The sequence below is a fragment of the Colletotrichum godetiae genome (genome assembly GCF_030913485.1).
Source record: "Colletotrichum godetiae strain CBS 193.32 chromosome Unknown BDP55scaffold_1, whole genome shotgun sequence".
Lineage (NCBI taxonomy): Eukaryota > Fungi > Ascomycota > Sordariomycetes > Glomerellales > Glomerellaceae > Colletotrichum > Colletotrichum godetiae.
In genome coordinates this window covers 1,632,590-1,653,154 of record NW_026851249.1, presented here as the reverse complement: position 1 = coordinate 1,653,154, position 20,565 = coordinate 1,632,590, and the positions used below count along the sequence as shown (strand labels likewise).

The window sequence follows — 20,565 nt, the reverse complement described above, 5'->3', positions numbered from 1 at the left end:
GTCTTTGAAAACTTCCAGGATTTCCATATTCTTCGTGTCCGTTCTCTTATCCTCTCCTATTACTTCCCTTCTCGCCTCCCCTCTACCCATCTCTCTCTCTTTCCCTCTCTGCATCCAGTCAGTCTGCTTTTGCATTTTTCCCATTCCCCTGCTCGTCCCCCGTTCCCCGTCAACTTGCCCCCTCCCCTCGGGCCCCTTTAAAGCACCCCTCCTTGGTCTCCTGTGGTCCCCACTCTTCCAATCAATTCGGACGGGCCAGACCCAGAGCTCCCTGACCCGAGCCCCCGACTTTCAAACTTCGACACTCCTGTGCTCCAACTACAATTGCATCCGGACCCCCCCCGCCATTCTCCTTCGTCCCTTCCAGGTACCTTGTTGCGTTCTCTGGAAATCGCGCCCATCCACTCCCGATATAGAGTGATTTGCACGGCAATCCGCAGCCTCGATTCCGCTACCTGGCTTTCGGACCTCACCACTTCTCCGCCAAACCAAACCCTCCGCCTCGCCGACAATCTATTTAACCTTGCTGTCGTCCCTTGCCGCATGACGCGCCGATTGTGAAGTACTCAGCCCGGCGGCCCTTCCTCAAAGGAAGACGACCAGCTGTTGAAGCCTTTCCAACACACCCATTCGTCCCGGCTCTTTTCTGTCATCTGAATTGAGCTGCTCAGACATCTTTCTCGCAAGGACACACACCAAACCAACAGCAACGAGGTCGCAGCTTGGCCAGCAAAGACGCCATGTCACGCCACAACAGGCATCATCAGTCATGGTATGCTCCGTAACAATGCCGGCCCAACTTTGAGGTAGAGAGTTATAGGGAGCGCAAGCTGATTATGTGTAGTCGTGAGCTCCATGTCGTGGTGCTGGGTGCCGGTGAGTCCCTGTTGTGAATTACGTCTGTCACGTGCGCGGCCCACTGACCCTGCATTTAGGAGGTGTTGGAAAGAGTTGCTTAACAGGTGAGCGCCGCGTAGCGCAATGCTCGTGTCAAATGTGCAGTTCAGCTAACCAATGCAAAAGCTCAATTCGTTCACAATGAGTGGATCGAGAGTTACGACCCGACAATTGAAGACACCTACCGGACACAACTACAGGTTGATGTGAGTTGATCTTGGGCGGGTACTACTTGTTGCGGCGAATCACTGACTCGATTCATTCCAGGGACGGCAAGTGGTCTTGGAAATGTGAGTAACGAGGGCACGTTTTAGCTGCCGTGAGACCATCCATCTAACAATAGACCAGCCTTGACACCGCAGGCACAGAGCAGTTCGGTAAGCAACTTTTGTATCATTTAGTTCCTCTAAGCCCCTGGCTGACCGTCAATCCAGTTGCTATGCGTGATCTTTACATGAAATCTGGTCAAGGCTTCATACTGGTCTTCAGCATCACGTCATCCTCGTCAATGAACGAGATTGAGATGCTCCGAGAGGAAATCACCCGTATCAAGGACGACGACAATGTCCCCATCGTTATTGTTGGCAATAAGGCCGACTTGGAAGAGCAGCGGTCTGTACCTAGACAAAGGGCTTTTGCATGCTCTCAGATGTGGGATGCGCCTTACTACGAGACGAGTGCAAGGACACGAAGTAAGCCGATAGCGAGGTATTTAGACAAGATGGTGCTAACCAGACTCATCAGCCAACGTCGACGCTGTATTTATAGACATTTGCCGCCAGCTTCTCATGAAGGACGAGAAGTTTCAGAACCAAGCCGCTCACGAAGACGACGATCACGAGTACGAGAAAAACCCAGGCCTCATGGGTTTTGCCAAGCGGAAGCACCGAAGACGCAGACGCCCTGACGGTCACCGATGCGTCATCCTCTGAGTTGCCGATCATGCCCTTCTATCGACTACATGTACAACGCCGAGACGCCCACTAACCACGGATCTCCCCTACAAGTGGAAGTACCTGGCGTTGTTTATTGTCAGCATCCACGGATCAAACGGTTCACATTCAAATTCGACGTATTCCGCAGCCGGCATTCATATGCCTCAACCCCGACAAAGGAAAGGGACACACTCATTCAGGCCCTTCATGTTTCTTTTTTCATTTATCTTTCGCGCTCAAGACGACATTGTCTCATCGGCACAACATACCCTCTCATGAAATTTCGACATCAAATTCGCGGCAATGAAGTTTTACACCTGTTTCCGACACGGCCTTTTGTACGCTTTACGACTTCATTTCAAACTTCCATCGAGGACAGCTGGATGATAGCACAGGGGATCAATTTCGATTCATCTTTGAGCATCGCAGCAGCAAGATTCCCGACTGCAGAAAGACTTGCAATTTTTTCATTTTCTTTTTACGACGGGACGAACTTTGGACAAAGACCCATCACCCACATCACATAGCTTACTTCATTTCATTTCATTTTCGTCATTGATTCTCTCTTCTATTTTCATCTTCCGTTTTTTCTCGTCATACCTTTAGGGAAGGAGACAAAACAAAACAGTAGGGCAAAGGGATGGAGTTTTACTTACCAAAAAAACAAGATTTTTGGGCGGGATACGGCTTCATCGGGCGTTGGGAAAAACAAACTGGGTGTGTCCTACAAAAGTAGCGAGCGAGGCTGACAGCAGCTGTGTGGGGTCCATTAAGGGAGTTGGGGATTTGCTCGCTTTCAGCCCCCTCCCCTCCCCCCCATATGGGCCAGAATTGATGGCATTTCTTGGCCGCATGCTTTGAATAAGCTGTAAAGCTCTATCGGGCGAACTGTCCGATTTGTGACAAGTGATAATGGTACGTGACGATCGTTGACGAGCAGGCTGGCTGGCCCACGTTCGAAAGCATGTGACTGCTGCAGCCTTCACTGCCCACATTCCGTCTCTCCCTGGTATGCTGGTGCAGGTTACATGAGGCTCTGTCGTTACGCGTCAACTGAGTCTACCGAGGCTTCGGGTTCGGATTGGTCGTTAAGCAGCTGACTTTCAATGTCGGAGATTTCGCATCTCGTGTCGTCCGCTGCATGTGTCTCTATGCTTGAATGATTACGAGAAGGTGATATCCTCTCCCTGTATTGATACGCCGTAATCGAAAACGGCCCATCTCAAAGAGGGTAGATGGTTCGGGCAACTTGATAATGAGGACTCAATCTACGACCAACAGTCAACAATGACCGACAAGCAAGACTCCAAGAAAGGTCCACAGCGAATTTCATTTCGTAGGCTGAGAGTTAATCATGACCAAACCATGAGAAGTACCTGACGATGAAACACAACTTTAGAACAACGGACAATAAACACAGCGTGATCACGAGCGTCACCATGGGGAATAGGCGCAATTGATTCCTTGGACTTTGAAGTCTGTAGCTCGTGTCAGTTTGCACCTACGGGAAGAACCAGGAGACAGCACCACCACCTACCTGCATCAGCTTCGATGTCCCGCTCCCATCTATCTTCTTGGCCGAGAGCCGTCAAGGGAGCAAGAGTGTCTCCCCGTTCGATGGGCTTGCTAGAAAGAGACCAATTCCCCTGCAAAGGACTGCCAAGATGTCAACCAACCTGACTGTTCCTACACCGTCGATGCATGTGAGACATCCTTCCTACTTGCCACCTATGGGTAAGGTGCCCCATAAAGAGTGTCGCAGTAACTGACATATCGAAAGTACGAATGTAGAAAGCAGCATTGCGTCATGGACTAGTTGTCAGGCATTCCGAAGAGTCTGTTTGCTTCAGTTGTGGCGAATGGTGTATGAACCAAAGGAAGACCTAGCAGCGAAAGATATTGTCGACTTGAGGAGAGGTACCAAGCGAGAGCGTCATGTCTTCATTTACGAGTTGCTTGGCCTGAACCAAGATAACTTGAGACGCAGAGAGCTTCTCACAAACCGCCCCGCAGTCACGAAAGTAGCTTCATTGTCTCCTGTCTCTGGGTTCTACCTCTCCCGTATTAGGCGAATATACCCTCGACAGCAGACCACTAAAGATGACGAATTGGTTATTGTACCACGGACTTGCGCGTTATGAAGTTCTAGTTCGCCTATGCGGAGAGATCGATCCAGTCCGTTCCGCCAGGTTGAAGCCGCGAAACGCCTTCGTCAGAGTGTTGGTATGTGGATGCGCAGGACTGACACTCGCTCGGGCAATTCATGCTTGTCATAGATTTCTCGCCCTTGCTCTTTGGGCCATCGACATGACCCCACAAAATGCTCCGTGAAATGCCAAAGCTGATGTCAGATCTGGTCCTTCAGTTGGCCGGCTAGTGTTTATCCCCCCTTCCTCTATCACATCCCCATAATCAACTGCTTTGTGAAACGAGAAGCAGGAGACTCTCCATTGGCAAGTAGCCGCCATCACAACTTATAAAAGTCAGGCCTTGGAGTCGAAGTACTCCACGAATGGGAGAAGTCGACACGGCAAAATCTACAAGCATAATACGACTATTAGACCAATCAAGCAAAGCGCGAAGCGAGCCTACACTCTCACACACATAGCAGTCTTCTTGAACCTCCATAGCTACTCAGACTTAAACCAAGACACAACCCAAACGAATAGTATTCAGTTCCAACGCGCTACCAGTACGTAAAGTTCCTCCTTCCCCGTCGGTAGGCACAAAAGCAGAGAGCAAGTCGGACCAAGCCCCTACCCCCCTTTCGTCTTCCTTGCCTCATTCTCGTGCTGCCGGGAAAAACACTGAGGACAGAAAGGCTGGAGCAGCGGAGCGGGCGATAGTAGCACTCTCTCCGCGCAGACAGTCAACGTCTCGGAGGGAAGAAAAGTAATTGATGTTTCTATTCCCAACTGATATCTTCCCACTCTCGGTATTTTCTGATGCGCAGTCTGGATACCTTTCATCCCCGAACATACCAAAAGAGAAAGCGTCCTAGATTGGAATTCCATAAGTCGTGTATTCATCAAAGAGACATCAGAACAACAGAAAACAAGCATAAGTCGCAGCAGTACTACATTTTTCAGAATTCGATCTCTTCCACGTTTGTTTGACTTTTGAGTGTTCAGTATGCCAAGTGGTAGTGAAGTAAACAACAGGGAAAACTTGTCCATGGGAGAAGGAAGGGAACATGAACAAAAGGGAAACAACAGCAGCCTTCAGTAAGCTGCGACTATTCTGGTATCCATGATGCTGGCTCACCGGGCTAGAAGGGGCCGCCAAGTCTCGAATATCCATCTCCCTCGTTTCTCATCCAATGGACAGCAGGCGACGGTGCTTAGATCACAATACCCAAACTTAGCAACAGGACTCATTCACATGGTAAGAAGGAAAGCATCTTTCACCGTCTTCACCGTACAGTTCATGAGGTCCCCCAAAGGAAGAGGACCAAGAGTACTTCCATTCAAAATCCTTTGAACAAGTAAACGCTTGATGTCATTTCAATCTCATTGGGCAGCCGCTCTTCAGCAAAGCCACAGCTTTCGTCTATTGGTGGGTCCAAGATCAAGAATACACGTCGCCAGTGTTTCTCAATCCTCCGCGAATCCGTTCCTCAAGTCAACTTTTTACTCCAAAATCGTGTGTTTCCAAGGAGGGAAAAAGAAGAAATGTAAAGAAAAGGGAAAAAAGACATTAAACGTCGCTTCCTCGTAGTCGTCCTCCCCTCTTCTGGCATCGATCCATCCTCCACCTGCGTAAGCGACGCTCAATTAATCAAAGTTGTCCAAAGTCAAGCAAAGTTGGCCAAGACTAAGTTTGCGTGGTGTTATAATGAACACATAAGAAAAGAAGAAAAAGAGTGAGAGAATATGTTGGAATAAATAAGTTGGGTATCGGTGAAGTTGTATCGCCCTATTGGGAGGAAATTGTCCGGGAACTGGAGGGCGGCATGGCAGTAACGAGCTACGCATAAATATCGTGGGAACGGAGCGCGTGCCACTCGCAGAAGTGTCTGCAAATTAAAAGAGCCTCGGCGGTCCGTTAGACGGAGGCGGCTTGTCATCCTTTTGGTTGACCTTGACAATGCCCACCAGCACACCCACAATCAATGCGATCAGGAACACCAAGACAGCGCAGAGTACGCCAGCGAGAATACCAAGCTTCATCTTTCTCTTCTTCCTCGCTTGCGCCACCGGGCCAAGTTGTCCTGGACTATTGCCATACGCCGGCATCCCACCCGTCATCGATTGCAAATAGGCGCGTGGCCCGCTCCGTTCCCCTTGTCCCGGCGCCGCGTCGCTTACGTGAGCTGCCGCCGGTGAGGGAGCTTGTTGTGGAGTACTGGCGTAGTTACTCTGAGGTTGCGGGGCGTGCGCCGCATTCTGCTGCTGCTGTCCGCTGAGAAGGGCACTCTCTGACGGGTTTGGTGATATCGGATCACGGGGCGTCGAGGGGTTGGTGGTCCCCGTGCCTGGCCTCGAGGGGTCGTACGGCGGTGGCGGCGGGAGGTTAGGGTTCGCGGCGGACATGCCATCCGGGGTCCACGGTGCTATGGGCCCACGAGCGGGAGAGTACAACGGATCGTGGTTCGGCGGCTGGTTCCAACCTGGCGACTGCTGGAAAGGTGCTGGAGCATTGGTTGGGTAGGGCGGAAACTGCGCTTGTGCTTGTGTACTGCCGCTGCTGTTGGCGGCGCCGGGACCGGCATTGCGATTGTTGTTGTAGGATTGGGAGTAACGGGCATTAGGCATAGCGAGCTTATCGTCGGTGGGCATCGTCGGGTCAGACGGCCGGTAGGCTGAGTCTGAAGGGTAGGCGGCATTGCTGATGGAGTTGGAGGGGTGGCCGCCGGGTTGGTAGCTCGAGTCTCCGGGATATGCGGCGTTGTCAATTGAGTTTGACGGGTGGTGATGCTGGTTGTAGTCCATGATGGGCGGGTTTGTTGACGGCGTGGAAGATATGTCTACGTTGTCTGGGGATTTGTGGAAGTACGACTTGAGATGATTTCGAGATGGGATGAAGTTGAACTCTGGGGGAGGGGAACGTCGAGGTTCAACCGCTTAGAGTGCGAGTCCAAACCGGATCCGGACACAAAGCCTTGCGCGGAGAAGATAAAAGGGATCCAACAGTGTACCGTCGAGTCAGCTAGGCCAGGCGACGCCAGAAGCGTGACTGTGATATCTGCGCGCGTCGAGGAACGGCCCACGTAAGAACGACTGGCGTCGTCTGAATGCGATGAGCAATCCAAGATGAGCATGAGCCAAAAGAGGAACGGACAGCTGAATTCGCAAGAGGAGCGAGTAGATTGTATAGGTGGGTAGCAAGGAAGAACAGAACAAAAGCGGGAAACCTTTTCCTCCCTTCGATGGAGAGCGACTGACTAGGTAGACGGGTAAAGGAGCGAATAAGGTTGAAAAGTCAGGCGAAGGGAAAGAAAGGATGGCCCATGAGAGGAGCAATTTTGGGGGAGGAGGTGAGGAGTGAGAGGAAGAGGATGAGGAAGAGAAAGTAAGTAAGCCAAGCTAAGGAACAAGAAGGTAAGGTAAAGTGAGATGGCGGCAGATTGAGAGCGAGGGAGAAAGCAAGGAAGGGGTCATCCAGGATGAGCAGCCAACCCACTTGTGAGCCAAAAAGCAAAAGCCCAGTCCAGTTGCCGTCCCCGACTGGTGTCTCTTTGCCTCTTCTTCTTCCTCGTCCTGCTGCTCCAAGGCCAGGCCCAACAGGGCGCGGCCGGGATTAGAGTAATGATGCTGCAGCCATCAGCGGCATCCGCTGGCGCCAAGTGGGCTCTGTTGCTATTCATTGCTACTCTCAGGACCCAAGTGCGTTCTGCAGATGTGGGTGTGTCTCTTGCAAAGTAAGTACTCTCTGGGGATCATCTACGCTAAACGGTACCTGCTTCTCCGTACGAAGTAGTGTTCTTGACCGTTTCTCCTCCCTCTCTTGACAGTCTGGACTGGACTCCTGGAGAATGGTCCGTCCTCTCCACAGCCTCAATGGGCGGCTTAGCTGGCCCTTCTTAGCAAGGGGGGGGGAGAGCCACGAAGTGGATGGTGGGCATGGCGGGATGGGAGGGACGGGCGAGTCTACCTTATTTTCCGTTGGATGCGTGCTATGTGATGCAGGTAAGCCGACGTGGTAACGCGCGCCGGACTGCGACACGATGGCAGTAGTCGCGTTCTTTGCATCTTGCGCAAAGCCTCCTCTGTCACTCTGATAGCTGCTTCTGCTGTGTGCGTACTACGAGGACGAGGGAGGCTGTGTGGCTGTATCTGGCATGCCTCTCTATGAGAGGTCACCGTTCTCCTACGAAATCTGACAGATAAGTTCAGGGGGTTCGGGACGGTCCAGAACGGATGATGGGTTTCAAGATAACCCGACGAACACCTTTTTGGCTGACACTTCAGTCCGGACTTTTGGACTTTGAGGAACATCGTTCCAGTCCTTATTCCCACATTTTGTCCTTCTTTCCCCTCCTCCTCTGTGGGACACCGGACAAACAGCCCGCCCATGGTGCCGCAATCACCCTTGAGCCGATTCCCTCATCTACTGTGAGAAATCCACTCTGGTCCCCCCAAGGCTCAAGCGAACGGCATCTGCAACCAAGCAGGTTGGCAGGCATCGCCGCAGGGCACGCAGGTGGAGGAGATGGAGGAGGGGGGCACGGGGGGAGAACTTGGGAAGGGAAGGATTGGCACCGATGCAGGAACCCTTGCTCTGGCACGCCTGCGCCTGGAAAGGGGGTCGAGAAATCGCAGGGGTGTTTTGGTGGAGAAGGGGGGGGGGGGGATGATCTGTTAGTGCGTGGGAAAAGTGAGAGTGAGAGTGAGAGAGCGCAGAGCCACAGACTGAGAGAGAGAGAGAGTGTGTGTGAGAGACTCCTATCCACTCAGGAATACGGAGTAGATGTTGGAAGAACGGCACCCGGAGCATTCTAGCAGAGACAGACGACAGTACTCCATACTCCGTACATGCCCATGGTCGAGGAAACCTCCCCTGAGGGATTCTGGGCTCTCCCCCGCGCTACCAACTACTACCGCCGTTGATGGAGACCATGTTTCCTTGCCCTGAGATAACCGGGCTGGGCACTTCAAGTTTCGCCATTCTCGACCCTGCTGTGGCTGGCCCCCGGCAGACGAGGAGTCCAGGACCACAATGTGGGTGAGCATCGAGACTCAGAGATTCCCAGCGGGGACGCGAAAATAAAAGGCGGACTCTCCGCGGGCCAGCATACGGGTAAAGCGGAATGCACCTACCTACATTTTGCTATTAAAAACAAGATAGTCAAGAGTTCAGAACGAAAAAGAGAGAGACATCGAGAAAACGCTCAGGCCACCACGAAAGGATATCAAACTTCAACCCGCCAAGAAAGACCAACTTTTCTGCACATACCCACCTGCAACTGACTACCTACATAAATAGCGAAGTTTCTCGGAAAGAAACTCAACAAGACACTTGCCCATGCTCAATCCATCCCAGCGCAAAGCTCCCGCCCATCTCAACCTCCGGCGACTTGGCAAAAACCTTGAAAGAAGCCCCGTATCTTTGGTCGTCAAGACTCTACCTCAGTCTCAAGAAGTCAAGGACTCAAGGCAACGTTGTGGATTACTTTGTTGAACGTGGCACAACAGCAACTTGGTAAATTATCAGTTTGTTTACAATGGTCGTACAGTGTACACAACCTTCCTTCAATCTTGCATCCTTACGGATACTCATGCCAAATCAACATGCTGGGGAAACACAAAAACGCAAAAAAAAAAAAAAAAAAAAAAAAAAAAAAAAGGAAGAAAGAAAGAAAGAAAGAAAGGGTATCCCACCCCTTCCGATACCTCTCTTCTTAAAACGCTTCATTCAATTAACCTGAGGGAGGGAAAACGGCGCGCTGGTCAATTGCAGAAAAGAAACCAACGTGCCTTTGAAAGCTTCAATTGTGGGACCCACGGCCTGTCTTCACCTCTATGCGCGACTTTCTCTCTCAACCGTGAAAAAAAAGACTGCATTAAGCTTCTAGTTACCAAAAGTCCGGGTACTGAACCACCTATTGACTCATGTGGCTTTCAACTCTCGGAACTAGGACTAAGCCTCTTGGACATTGCGAAGAAGAGCAACTCAAAGTGAACCGCACAAAGTCCGCCGATTTCCATTCCTTGGTTCACTGGGATTAAACCCTCCGCGGCGATCCCGACGATCTACCATGACATCCCATCGGGTGTTCCACACTTCCAGAAGTGCACCGTCGACATCGTGACCAGTAACCAACGTGCCAACCCAGTTTGTCATATTTACCTCCAATATTATATCTCAGACACGGCGATATTTATCTTGATACTTCGATTCATTACTTCACCAACAAGTGTAGTCACATGTGTACACGTGATTATGTCTTGATTGATATCAGTGGTATCTGCATAGCTCCTTCGACTACCCTTCTCAGTCACAACGCCCTCGCTTACTTACTCGTACACGACGAGATGCTATGCGTGCCAAAATTTCCTCCGCTCGTAGAAATAAGAAAAAGAACCAGAATCTTTTTATACAACATGGTCGGCCGGCGTGCCTACACATCTCTCATACCGCCCGGGTCCCCTACCGAAGAGAAGGAGCACCGAGTCACCTCATTAAGCGTCATATCTATGTACATTTTTTTTTCCACGTACGCCTCGGCACGCCGTCAACGACCATCGTGCGGTTACTTGTTGTTGATTTTTGTGTGTTGGTCTCTCAGCTGCTCTTGCGGCCAACTTGAATGCCTCCTGGAATGGTGATGAGGAAATTGACCAGATCCACTGAGTTGCCTCCGCCAAGTGTCACGTTCAATGCCTGGGCAGGGGTAACCCCGCCGCTTTGCTGCCGAGTGCCTTGATCCGCAGTCGTGAAGAAACGCTGCAAAACCGTCTGCGCCGTTGTCGCCGCCATCAAGGTTTGCCGCTCGAGGATGAGAAGAATCGAGACACGGGCAAAGTCCAAAGTCTCCTCGGTTACTGTAAAGGTCGGGCTAGGTGCCGGTGCAGAAGACGCTGGTACCGAGGGAACCAGAGGGGTCTCAGACGTGGTTGTCGTTGGTATCGTCGTAGGCGGGACCGTAGTGGCCGGCGGGGCTGCAGAGGATGTCGTCTCGGGGGTTGATGTTGGTGAAGGCACCATGGGAATAGTAGCCCACATGGTCGAGCTAGACGCATGGATGGTTGTGACACGGAAGGGACCTGTCAGTGTTGTGAATCCACCAACGATATCTGGCGAGGGGAGGATCACGCCTCCCGGTGCGTTGACATCAATTGTGATGGTTGCCGCCTGCCCTGGGAGGATAGTGATGATCTGAACAGGAATGCCACCCTTAGCGTTGAGATCCGTGTCTGAAATGACAGTTCCAGTGCGAGTTGAACGTCCGTCAAACGTAACGAGCGAGTTCTGCGCAATGCATGACAGGCTTTCCGTGTTGAACTTTGCGAGAATGTCGGTACCATCCAAAGGGACTGTAAAGTTTGTTTGCGATTGCTGTAGTAGCCGCGGAACCGCCTGACCGAGAGTGACATTACTAAAATTAGTCGAGGTAGAGTTCCCCGAGAGGTTGGTAGTGGTGCAGCCTGTGGCTCCGGCCACGGTGCAGGTCTGCCCCGTGAACCCATTTATACAAATGCAGGAGCAGACATTTTGTGATACGACGTTAGTTCCGCCATTCTCACACTTGAGCTGATTCTGGCACTGGGTCAGAGCCGGCTCCGCCGCTGGAGGGGTCGCAGACCGGTTCTTGCGGAATACGAAGAATTCGAGGGGGACGATGATGGCGGCGGCAATGATTCCCAGAATGAGGAAGACGATGAGAATGAAGGCCCACAACGGCAGGCCGCAACACTTTCTACGCCGCTTAGTCGAAGACTCGCCGTCGTTAGATTCAAGCCTGGCCAGCGGAGATCCTCTTGCCGCCATCGCTCTAGTCACAGGCTGTGGAGTGCTGCCCCTACTGCCCGGTGCCAGTGGCCATGAAGCATTGGAAGCTCGTCTGAACCAGCTTCCGCGGTTTGGGGGGTTTGGTGTCGTAGCCGCAGGTGGCGGAAATGCGGCTAGCATGTCAGACAGGCCTGATTGGTGCTTGTCACCAGCTGTAAAACAGTTAGTTAATACTATCGTGGTGAGCATCGGGAGGTCAACTTACAAGACACGCCAGATATCTGCTGCTCCCCCTCTCGCCCAAATGCCTTCTCGTCCGGCCACGTACCGTCATCCATCTCGAATCTGCTGGCAGGTCTCCGTCCCCGATCAATCAAAGCAGCCAGGCGGGTTGCTCGTTTGATGAGATCCGGCAAGCTCGTCATGCTACCCCTGGATTCCATTTGCCTGACTGAATCCATGTCGAGTCCGAGTTTTGGCGGTCGTCGAATGGCTGAAAGGCGGTTGTACGGTCGAGGTGACGGCGTAACCTTCCTCAATTCTGCAGGGTCCGTCGCACTGGCAGCAGCAAAAGCACCTAACATTGCATTGGCCGAGATTGATGGAGTCGTGGCGAAGGCTGCTGTGGTAGGGGCCGTCCCTGAGGAGCTGGAAGGCTCGTAATAAGCTGTTTGAGCGTCAAAAGGACTGACGGGAAGCTGAAAGGGGACTGGCGACGGTCGCGGTGATTCTTGTTCGTCAAGAACATCTTGCGGCATTGGGTCTCCGTTGCTCGGGGCTCGGTTCATCACGATTGAAGGCTTCGACATCTTGCCCAAACTGGCACTCCTAACCAACTTGCTCTCGTCTCCTGCATCGCCATACGGTGACCCTGTACCACGGCTCATTTGGCTGTTTTCGTCCTCGGTTGAGTACGCGTCGTCCTCGTAAAAGTCGTCTGGATACCCTGGGCTAAATCCTGGTGATTGACTGCCCCAACTCTCGGGCATAGCGGCGCTTGAAGCAAAAGAGGTGTGAGACCTCGATCGAGGACTCTCTTCAGGAATCGGTGAAACGAATGAAGCATTCGAATAAAATGATGAGTCGCCTCGACGGGAGGACGGCGGCGGTCCAAGAGTCACGCTCCTCCTTGGTGGTACTACAGGTTGTGGCACGGCGACGGGTGGCATAGTCGACGGCAAAGGGAAGTCTGGAATCGATCCGACTGAAGAAAGTGATGATTGCGTGTGTCTTGACGACGGGGTAAGCGGTGCGGATGATACATCTTGGCTCAGCGTTGATTCTCGCCCGCTTTGTGGGGTATATTGAAAAACGGGAGTGTGATCCTGAACCCGGGAACTATCCAACATGGAGGGAACTCTACTTGGGCGCGGAGGTCGCTGCGGCGGCGGTCCACGACCCGGAGGAGGTCGGTAGGGTTCCGCATCGGGGTTGTTCACGGGTGACGGAATCGGTCCTGGCAGCGGCCACTGTGGAATCTGTGTCGGTCTCGAGATGGCCAGCCCGGGGCTGCCATCTTTATTTTGCAGGCCATTCGGTAGTTGAAGTCTCGGTATCCGTGATGGTGTCGGCTCGACAATTTGACGTCGGTCTGAGACATCCGTGGGGCTGTCTGGATCTTCTTCCATTATCGGAAATCTCGTGGCGCTCGGCGGAGAATACTGTTCCCTGGGGAAGCCGGCTTGAGCCCGCTCTCTCGCCCGCTTGACGGATCCTGCAACTGGCGGTCGATCCATATCTCTTCCATATTGGGGTTGACTCATTTAGTACTCGTGAATTCGGTCCAGCGACATCAGAGTTTCGTTTTCTTCCTGACTTCCAGTTTGATTTTTTTTCTTTCCAGAATGCCTGCGCGTCCAGGCACGACAATTAGACCATTCGCTCTGCGGTATCACCTAGGTGCAGCTTCTATAACCGTGGTTCCTGCGGGTCGCCGATGGTAGGTTGATGCGGTGGCGTAGCTGAAAATGCCCGGGGAGACGCTCGTATAGGCTCGCGGTGGCAATGTTACTTGCTGGCAGACGACGCAGGTTCGCGGAAAGAAAGGAGCGGCTGAGATTTAGATCAAACAATTGGCCGCTCAGCTCTAATGCGAGGCGGTGTAACTGCGTGAGGTTGAAAACAGGGCCCAGGCCTATTAGGAAGAATCGAAGTCTAGGGCGACGCTGAAGTGCGGTCGGGTGGCGAGTTGCCCGAGGAAAAGAATGGAACGGGAAAAAGAGCGAAGGAATGAACTGCGTACGCTGAGGTAGCAGGATAGCAGATTGCTAAATGGATTAATTAGGTTGGAACGGAATGAAAAGACGCAGTGGACGATCTATCGTGCAAAAGTCCAGGTCAGCACCGAAGAGACATGAGGGAATCTGGAAGGAAGAGAGACAGAGTGGAAGAAAGAGTAGAAGCAGCACGGCCACAGAGGCAAACTGGCCCCCCAGTCACAGGTACAGAGGATTTCCGGTGGTTCGGGAGGGTTGCCTCAAGTCGGCCGCACCCTTCCAAGCAAGGAACACCTGAACAGCCGGGCCACGGGTAGGGGGAGTCCCAAAGGGGATCACGTACATTTGGTGTTTCGAGACTTGGCCTTTGTTGGACGTGATTCGCCCAACAGGCAAGATTTGTGGTTGCTTTTGATAGAGAGATATAGAGATGAGATGGGATGCAATTGTGATGGCCGTGTATAGCAGACGGATTTGTTGATTGAGTGAGTGAGTGAGTGACTACGGCGGTGATGAGAATGACTGCGAGGTGATGGCATCGACCTCGGAGCAAGAGCGCGTCTTAGCAGCAGATGCTTCGACAAACAGACGGGCCAACGCAGTCGTCGGCGCAACAGCAACAGCAACAGCAGAGTGCAACTCTGGTGGCGGGCGGGAGAAGAGAAATCGAGTGGGTGAGACGAGCGCGGAGGAGTGCACGACACACGATGGGTCTTGCGGTGCTGTAGAAAGGACTGAGAGTGTTTCAGACGGGCGGAACGGACAGGGTGTGTCCGGCGTCGGGGAGGCAGGTCGTCTCCGGGGGGAACCTAGTGACTGACGTCTGAAGATTTGGAGATCAAGAGACAATCAGGCGAAGAAGCAGGTCCGTGGTGGATTCGATGGGTGATATGATGTGCGAACTGACAGGCGAGGTCGCGTGGGGTAACGGAGCGTCGATGTTATGGGTTTACTTCAAGGCTGAGCGATGAATCCCGTGGCGATGGTCCGGTGAGAGAGAGAGATCGAGTGAGGGAGAGAAATGAGGGTCAGAGAGGTTAATGACGCAGACCTTGTCGAGGTTCTCGGACGGGTTGCGGCAGTTAGTCTTCAAGACAAAAACTTATATCCGGTTGGCGGCGGCAAAAAGGAAGAAAAGACCAATGGCGGTCGATCAAGTCGACGAGATTGGAAGAAGAAAAGAAGGTCGAGAAGTGAAAGGTGTGCTGTGTTGGGCGTGTGAGTGTGTGCGTATGCGTATGAGTGTGTGGTGAGTGTGTGTGAGCCGGGTCTGTGTCTGTGTGTATTGGTTGGTTGGCGAACACACAGATGTACGTATTGTGACGGGATCTGATCTGTCGAGGGACAAGCAGAACAGACGGGCCGCGTGCCTGGCTGGACAACCCGTATGTGACAGCTACAAGCGACGACCTACAAGAACCAGTGTCGGAGGCTTGACTCGACTGCTGGTCTGCGGGAACAAGTCACAACCGCACGGAAAGGTTGATGGAGGTGGTCCCGAGACGGAAGTGAAGAAGAAGAGAGGACGGGACAGGAGGGGATAGAGAAGAAGCGAGGAGGGATCCCCAGAGATCAAAAACGAGTGGAAGCAGACTGCCAGAAGAGGGCCGGGCTGGGTCTGAATCCCAATCTAGAGTCTAGAGACGGACGGGGGTGGGATTTTGGGTCTTTGGGACGTGGATTGGGGATGGTCTGGCCTGAGAGACAGCCCATTCAGCAGAATCGGTACAAGCTCGAACGACTCCACCATCCACCGGCATGGAACTTGAAGTAGGAGAGGGAGAGACCAGGGGTGGTAGTTGATATTTTGTGAGTCTGTGACCCTATTCCCCCTTCGGTGTTGCTGCTCGTCTAGTCCTTCACTGCAAATTTCGTCCTCTTTTTTTTTTTTTTTTTTTTTGTCTTCTTCGTCTGCAGGTCCAGGTCGAGTCCGGATAATGCGCCGAAAGCGAAGGTGATGGTGCTAAGTATCCGTACTCCGTACTGCGTACCCCTACGAAGTGTCCGTACGTGTACTATCTAAAGAAGCGCAGTAAGCATGTAAAGTACCTTGAAATGGATATCTCACCGTAACATGGTCACGTACCTTGCAGCTGCAGCAAGCACAAGCACAAACGTGGGGCACTGGGACGGGATTGCGCAAACGACTTGTCCAAAGATATCTGGAGGATGGAGGCCAAAAACGGAGTACACCACCTATGGATAGGTATGGTGAATGTGCAGGGAAATGACGGGTGGGGGTGTGGCCGTCGTAGAGTGACGCCAACACGCCCAGCTTTGCCCAAGTTGGTCGAGAGTCAAGAGACCGTTGAAAATGTCTCGTCTCAGTCAGTATCAACGTCCGGTGCTATCGTCCCCCCTTGCGGCTTGCGTTGATTACTCTTTGCTTTGCACGTGCCTTGTGTGGTAAGTACTAATAAGTGAGGTAAAGTAAGGTAAGAGGCGGGTAGCACGAAAGCAGTTTGGCACCATAGGTAAAGCAGGAAAGGACACGAGTGAGGCGTCAATAGTCAGGCAAAGCCAAGTCGCCCGTCGCCCCAAAGGTTGATGGCATGTCTTCAAGGGCAGCCCCTGGCTTCAGACTGGATTCAATTTTTGGGACAACGAGATCCCGAAGTGGCAGATGGGTAAGGATTTCAACGAGGCACGGCTTGTCCTGGGGACTGTGGCTGGACACTAACACGACCGTTCGGGTTCCTGGTCCTTCCTGGTTGTTACTGTCATCCTAGTCGCAGATGGCAGGGGTGATAGGAGTGGTAGGAGTGGCAGGGGAGGAAGGAGTGGCAGGGGAGGAAGGAGGAGGAGGAGGTCTTGACTTGCACCGGTCCGTTCTTGCCAGTCTCTCGCTTCACACTTTGCCGTCTCAAACGCAGGTAGGTGTTAGTCCCAACGCTCCTGCTTCGACTCTTTCCTTCTCCTCCGGGTCTTTCCCCCCTCCTCCTCTGGACCTCTGCTGCGCGCCTTCCCTGGGTCTGCCCCGGCTGGAGGGGTCACTCTCCGTCCAATCCCTGCTCTCTGCAGTTCCCATGTGGGTCAATCTGGTCTGGTGTGGGCCAATGATGAGCGTATCAGGCTTAACCAGAAACACTAGCGCAGGCACGCACCTCAAGATCCTTTCAATCCCTGCAAGAGCGGTCCAGATGGCCCGATCTGGGGGGAAACCTCAACCCACGCTCTACCTACTTGTAAGTGTATTCGTACCTACTTACCCAGGCAGTCACAGACTCCAGGATCTAGAAAACTCCAAGTGGTCCATCTTGCCAAGGTAAGGTACCTCGATGCAAGCTTTTGTGTGTGGAAGCTGCCAACTACTTGCCTATCCGTACAAAGTAAAAGAATCAAAAGACTCGAGAGTCGTGACATCCTGGACGAACTTCCTTTTGAAAGACTCGTTCGTCGAACGCAAGGACCGATTGGACAAGAAAACCGCCCGACTCGGCATCGCAACAACATCGTTCGAACCATCCGCCGCGGCGCATCCCTCGACGCAACCTTCTCTTCCAAAGTTCCTGCAAACTGCGGCATGTTCGGTCTTACTCATTGTTTCCTCTGCACCTGTCAGAGCTGCCGTTGGTGTGCACCCTTCGAAGAAAAAAGCAAAATCGAACCGACCTGCAACTGGAAGAAAACACTTGTACCTCGGTATCTGGCATGCCACCCTAATGCTCAGCTCTGAGGAAGTATCCCCAAAACTCACGCCAAAGACATTCGCCGCTTCGACCTGCAAGTTGCCATTTTCAACTCTTCGCGCTCGTTTCCTGAATATTCTGCCAATGCCTACCTCCGTCCGGCTTGTCTTTGATAGCATTCGAGGGACCATCCCAACGCCAGATTCATCAACGCGGACGGCCACTCCCTACTGCTACTTACTACCGCCACCCCAATCAAGGAGACGGGACGAATTGAAACGTCACGTTCCTTAAGCTGATGTCTGTCACATAACAAAATGAGAGGAAAATACCCCGAAGCTGCCATAGGGCCTGACTGCGGCCCTTGAAGGATGGGCCTATCGGCAACTCTCCGTTCTAATGATGGCCAACTTGCAAGAACAATCCCATTCCTGTGTCGTCGAACACTTGGTATCAAGATGACGACTCCTGTCCCAAACTCATCTTGAGCAGCATCACGATGAAAACAAAGCTTGCCGTTAATACGCCCGCGCAACCAGCGGAAGAATGGATATTCAATTGTCCTTGCCCTATGCTGTCGCCCTGCATCTTGGAGCCCCAGGCCCCTGGCACGAGAACGCTGATCAGCATTACCTTAAAGGCAACTGAGCGGGGGCCTGCCTGCGGTGTGCAGCTTCAGAGTTCCTGCAATTATTCCGCCTGCAGGAACACCTTCTACGCGACCCGTCGACCGCGTGCTGTTCTTTGCGCCGGCATCTCTGTACCGAAAACGCCATTCTGCGACCTGCCTAGTCTTGGCCTACCTTATGGCCACCGCACCGCTGCCACTGAATGCGCAGAACTGCAGACCAAGGGGTCGAACAAACACATCGGTCGCCTCCTGTTGCAAGCCCCAGGCACGTATCGAGATAACCCTTAGTCCTGGATCGATTCGTCCAACCAGTGGTGCAGCGACAAGAGAGGCACAAAGACCACACCACGTTGGCACGCGGCGCGGTGCCTAATTCCGATTTGGTTCCCACCGCCCGCAGATGCAGTTCCTTTTTTGCTCTGCAGACCACAGCGGTGCAGACTGCAGGTTCAACGTCGAGTTCTAGACGCGTTTCAGCTGTCGCATCCACGCTGCAGACATGGAACAGGGCCCAGGGTCAGATCTCTTTATCCGTCACAATAGTCTCAATTGGCCCAAATTAGTCCAAATGCCAGCAAGAGAAGGCGCAATTGCCTGGAGTCATGGACCCTTTGCGAACCTTTGGCAAGGAGCGACGCCGCTTGCAAGAGAAGGCAGGTCATTGGCACGCGTATCTTTGGTGCATTCGGCTCGATCTTGTCAGCTTGTCAACATCTACTACGGGTCTCTTACGAGCATGCGCTGAGGGGGTCGGTAAAGCACTGTTGCCTCTTTGACCCCAGACGAGCCCTCTGGCATAGGATTCAGGCACGCAGAGCACGGAAGTGTACGACGGCAAGGCCGCATGAGAGAAACTTCAGGCACACGACGGCATTGTCCATACACCTCTCTCCCGCGCGGCTTGAGCTCAGGGTCTATGCCTCCTCCCATCTGCTACCGAGGCAGCCATTTCGAGATACCTTCTGCTTCACATCAGCGGAAGAGGAAAACTCAATGACTGCTTCCACTGCCCGTGTCTCCGCAGAATTTGAATAGCCGTCCTCGACTCCTCAACCACACGTGGAACCTTGGGACGAAACGAAACAATGCGCCGACAGTCACGCGGGTAGCCATAATTTCCCATGGTGAGAAAGATTTCGGCCTGCATGTCAGGCGATCCGTTCTCCAATCTTGACCTCATGTTCGGTCGCACCTATCTGACCGGCACGTCATCTCCGACAAAAGCCGCCAGAAACGAACTGCGTTCTTTCCGAGGGCAAACCATCCAAGCGCCAGCGCGATGATGGCAGTTTGAAGTCTGAAATCAACAACCCTTCAATTCCGAGCCAGCCTCTAATTGGCAGCTCGCTAGCTCCCGCGCCCGATTGTCAACGTCAAACCGTCCGGCCCCACGGCGCCGACTAGCCTCCGATGTGGAGACAATTTTCTGCAAGGCTCGGGATCTTCACCTCGATATCACGGTGGGTAGCACGTTATTTATTCGCAACGTGACACACAGATTCCAAGAGTATTTGCTCCCTTTGAACAGTACCCATTGGCTTGCTCCAAGCTGCGATGACAAGCTCTCCCATCCCTCAACTCGCCAGCAAAGCCTGGCAACCTGATTTTGTTTGCTATTGTAAAGGATATTGAAGGGGCTTCAAATGTCACACTACCAGGTATGGATGATGTACATCTCTTCCGGATTCCGAACTGGTGGCATCCACATGCCGGTCCCCGAATCTCATATCCAGCCTAGGCGAACATTCCAACGAAGTGTCGATCATGTCGAGCGTCAGGCTAATCAGCTTGCGTGCCACCGTGCTTGACTATAATCTTCTAGAAAACTCAATCTCTGAGCTTGAGTCGCATTTGGGTCTCCTTACCGTACTACGCACTAAGTTTTGTGCATGCGCAAACGGGGTCTGGATTTCTGATTGCCATTTGCACAAACAGACCGATATCAAGACACCCAGAGGCTGACTGTTCTCTCCCTCCCTTGAAAAATCTTTGCTAAAACGAACAGCAATTGCCCATCAATCAAAGTTCTTGACAACTGATACCATGGCGGCTCTTGGCGCGTGCAAAACTCAAAAGTAATATTACTCGGAAATTTTGTCGCTATGCAAGCTATTATCTCTGCGTGGGTCTGGCAACGTGATCATCCTAATCGTACGATGAAGTATGGTCGTCGTCGACAACTGTGTCCAAATTCTGTCGCCATTCATGTTGGATACTGTCCGGAGACGGTGTTCAGCGATGACGAAGGAAAATTGCGATTTGGTTTAGAACCTGCCGCTGAAATGTCGACGGCATTACATCAAGAAGACGGGAGAAGGCGGTCACTAAGATGTTTTCACAGCGTGGCCGGTTGGGATATGACATCA

At 52.6% G+C, this 20,565-nt stretch overlaps 4 protein-coding genes across 4 annotated transcripts; 2 read left to right on the top strand and 2 right to left on the bottom strand.

The window, feature by feature from the left end:
- Nucleotides 1-740: 740 nt before the first annotated feature.
- Nucleotides 741-1,829, top strand: BDP55DRAFT_722542 (ras family protein; the record flags this gene model as incomplete). The annotated part of the gene is made up of 8 exons (XM_060578623.1): nt 741-772; nt 845-876; nt 936-962; nt 1,024-1,103; nt 1,165-1,187; nt 1,246-1,274; nt 1,332-1,589; nt 1,642-1,829. 8 exons carry the CDS (start codon nt 741-743, stop codon nt 1,827-1,829), a joined length of 669 nt encoding a protein of 222 aa, XP_060437070.1.
- A 4,025-nt stretch (nt 1,830-5,854) lies between these two features.
- Nucleotides 5,855-6,763, bottom strand: BDP55DRAFT_689162 (uncharacterized protein; the record flags this gene model as incomplete). The annotated part of the gene is made up of 1 exon (XM_060576708.1): nt 5,855-6,763. One exon carries the CDS (start codon nt 6,761-6,763, stop codon nt 5,855-5,857), a length of 909 nt encoding a protein of 302 aa, XP_060437069.1.
- A 3,626-nt stretch (nt 6,764-10,389) lies between these two features.
- On the bottom strand, nt 10,390-13,857 carry BDP55DRAFT_16990 (uncharacterized protein). Its single transcript, XM_060565747.1, has 2 exons — nt 11,989-13,857; nt 10,390-11,935 (listed from the first exon to the last, which is right to left on the bottom strand). The coding sequence occupies exons 1-2, from the start codon at nt 13,484-13,486 to the stop codon at nt 10,557-10,559; spliced, it is 2,877 nt and encodes a 958-aa protein (XP_060437068.1). The 5' UTR covers nt 13,487-13,857; the 3' UTR covers nt 10,390-10,556.
- A 2,817-nt stretch (nt 13,858-16,674) lies between these two features.
- BDP55DRAFT_625550 (uncharacterized protein) lies at nt 16,675-17,862 on the top strand (the record flags this gene model as incomplete). The annotated part of the gene is made up of 3 exons (XM_060571490.1): nt 16,675-17,124; nt 17,157-17,229; nt 17,270-17,862. The coding sequence occupies 3 exons, from the start codon at nt 16,675-16,677 to the stop codon at nt 17,860-17,862; spliced, it is 1,116 nt and encodes a 371-aa protein (XP_060437067.1).
- Nucleotides 17,863-20,565: the final 2,703 nt, after the last annotated feature.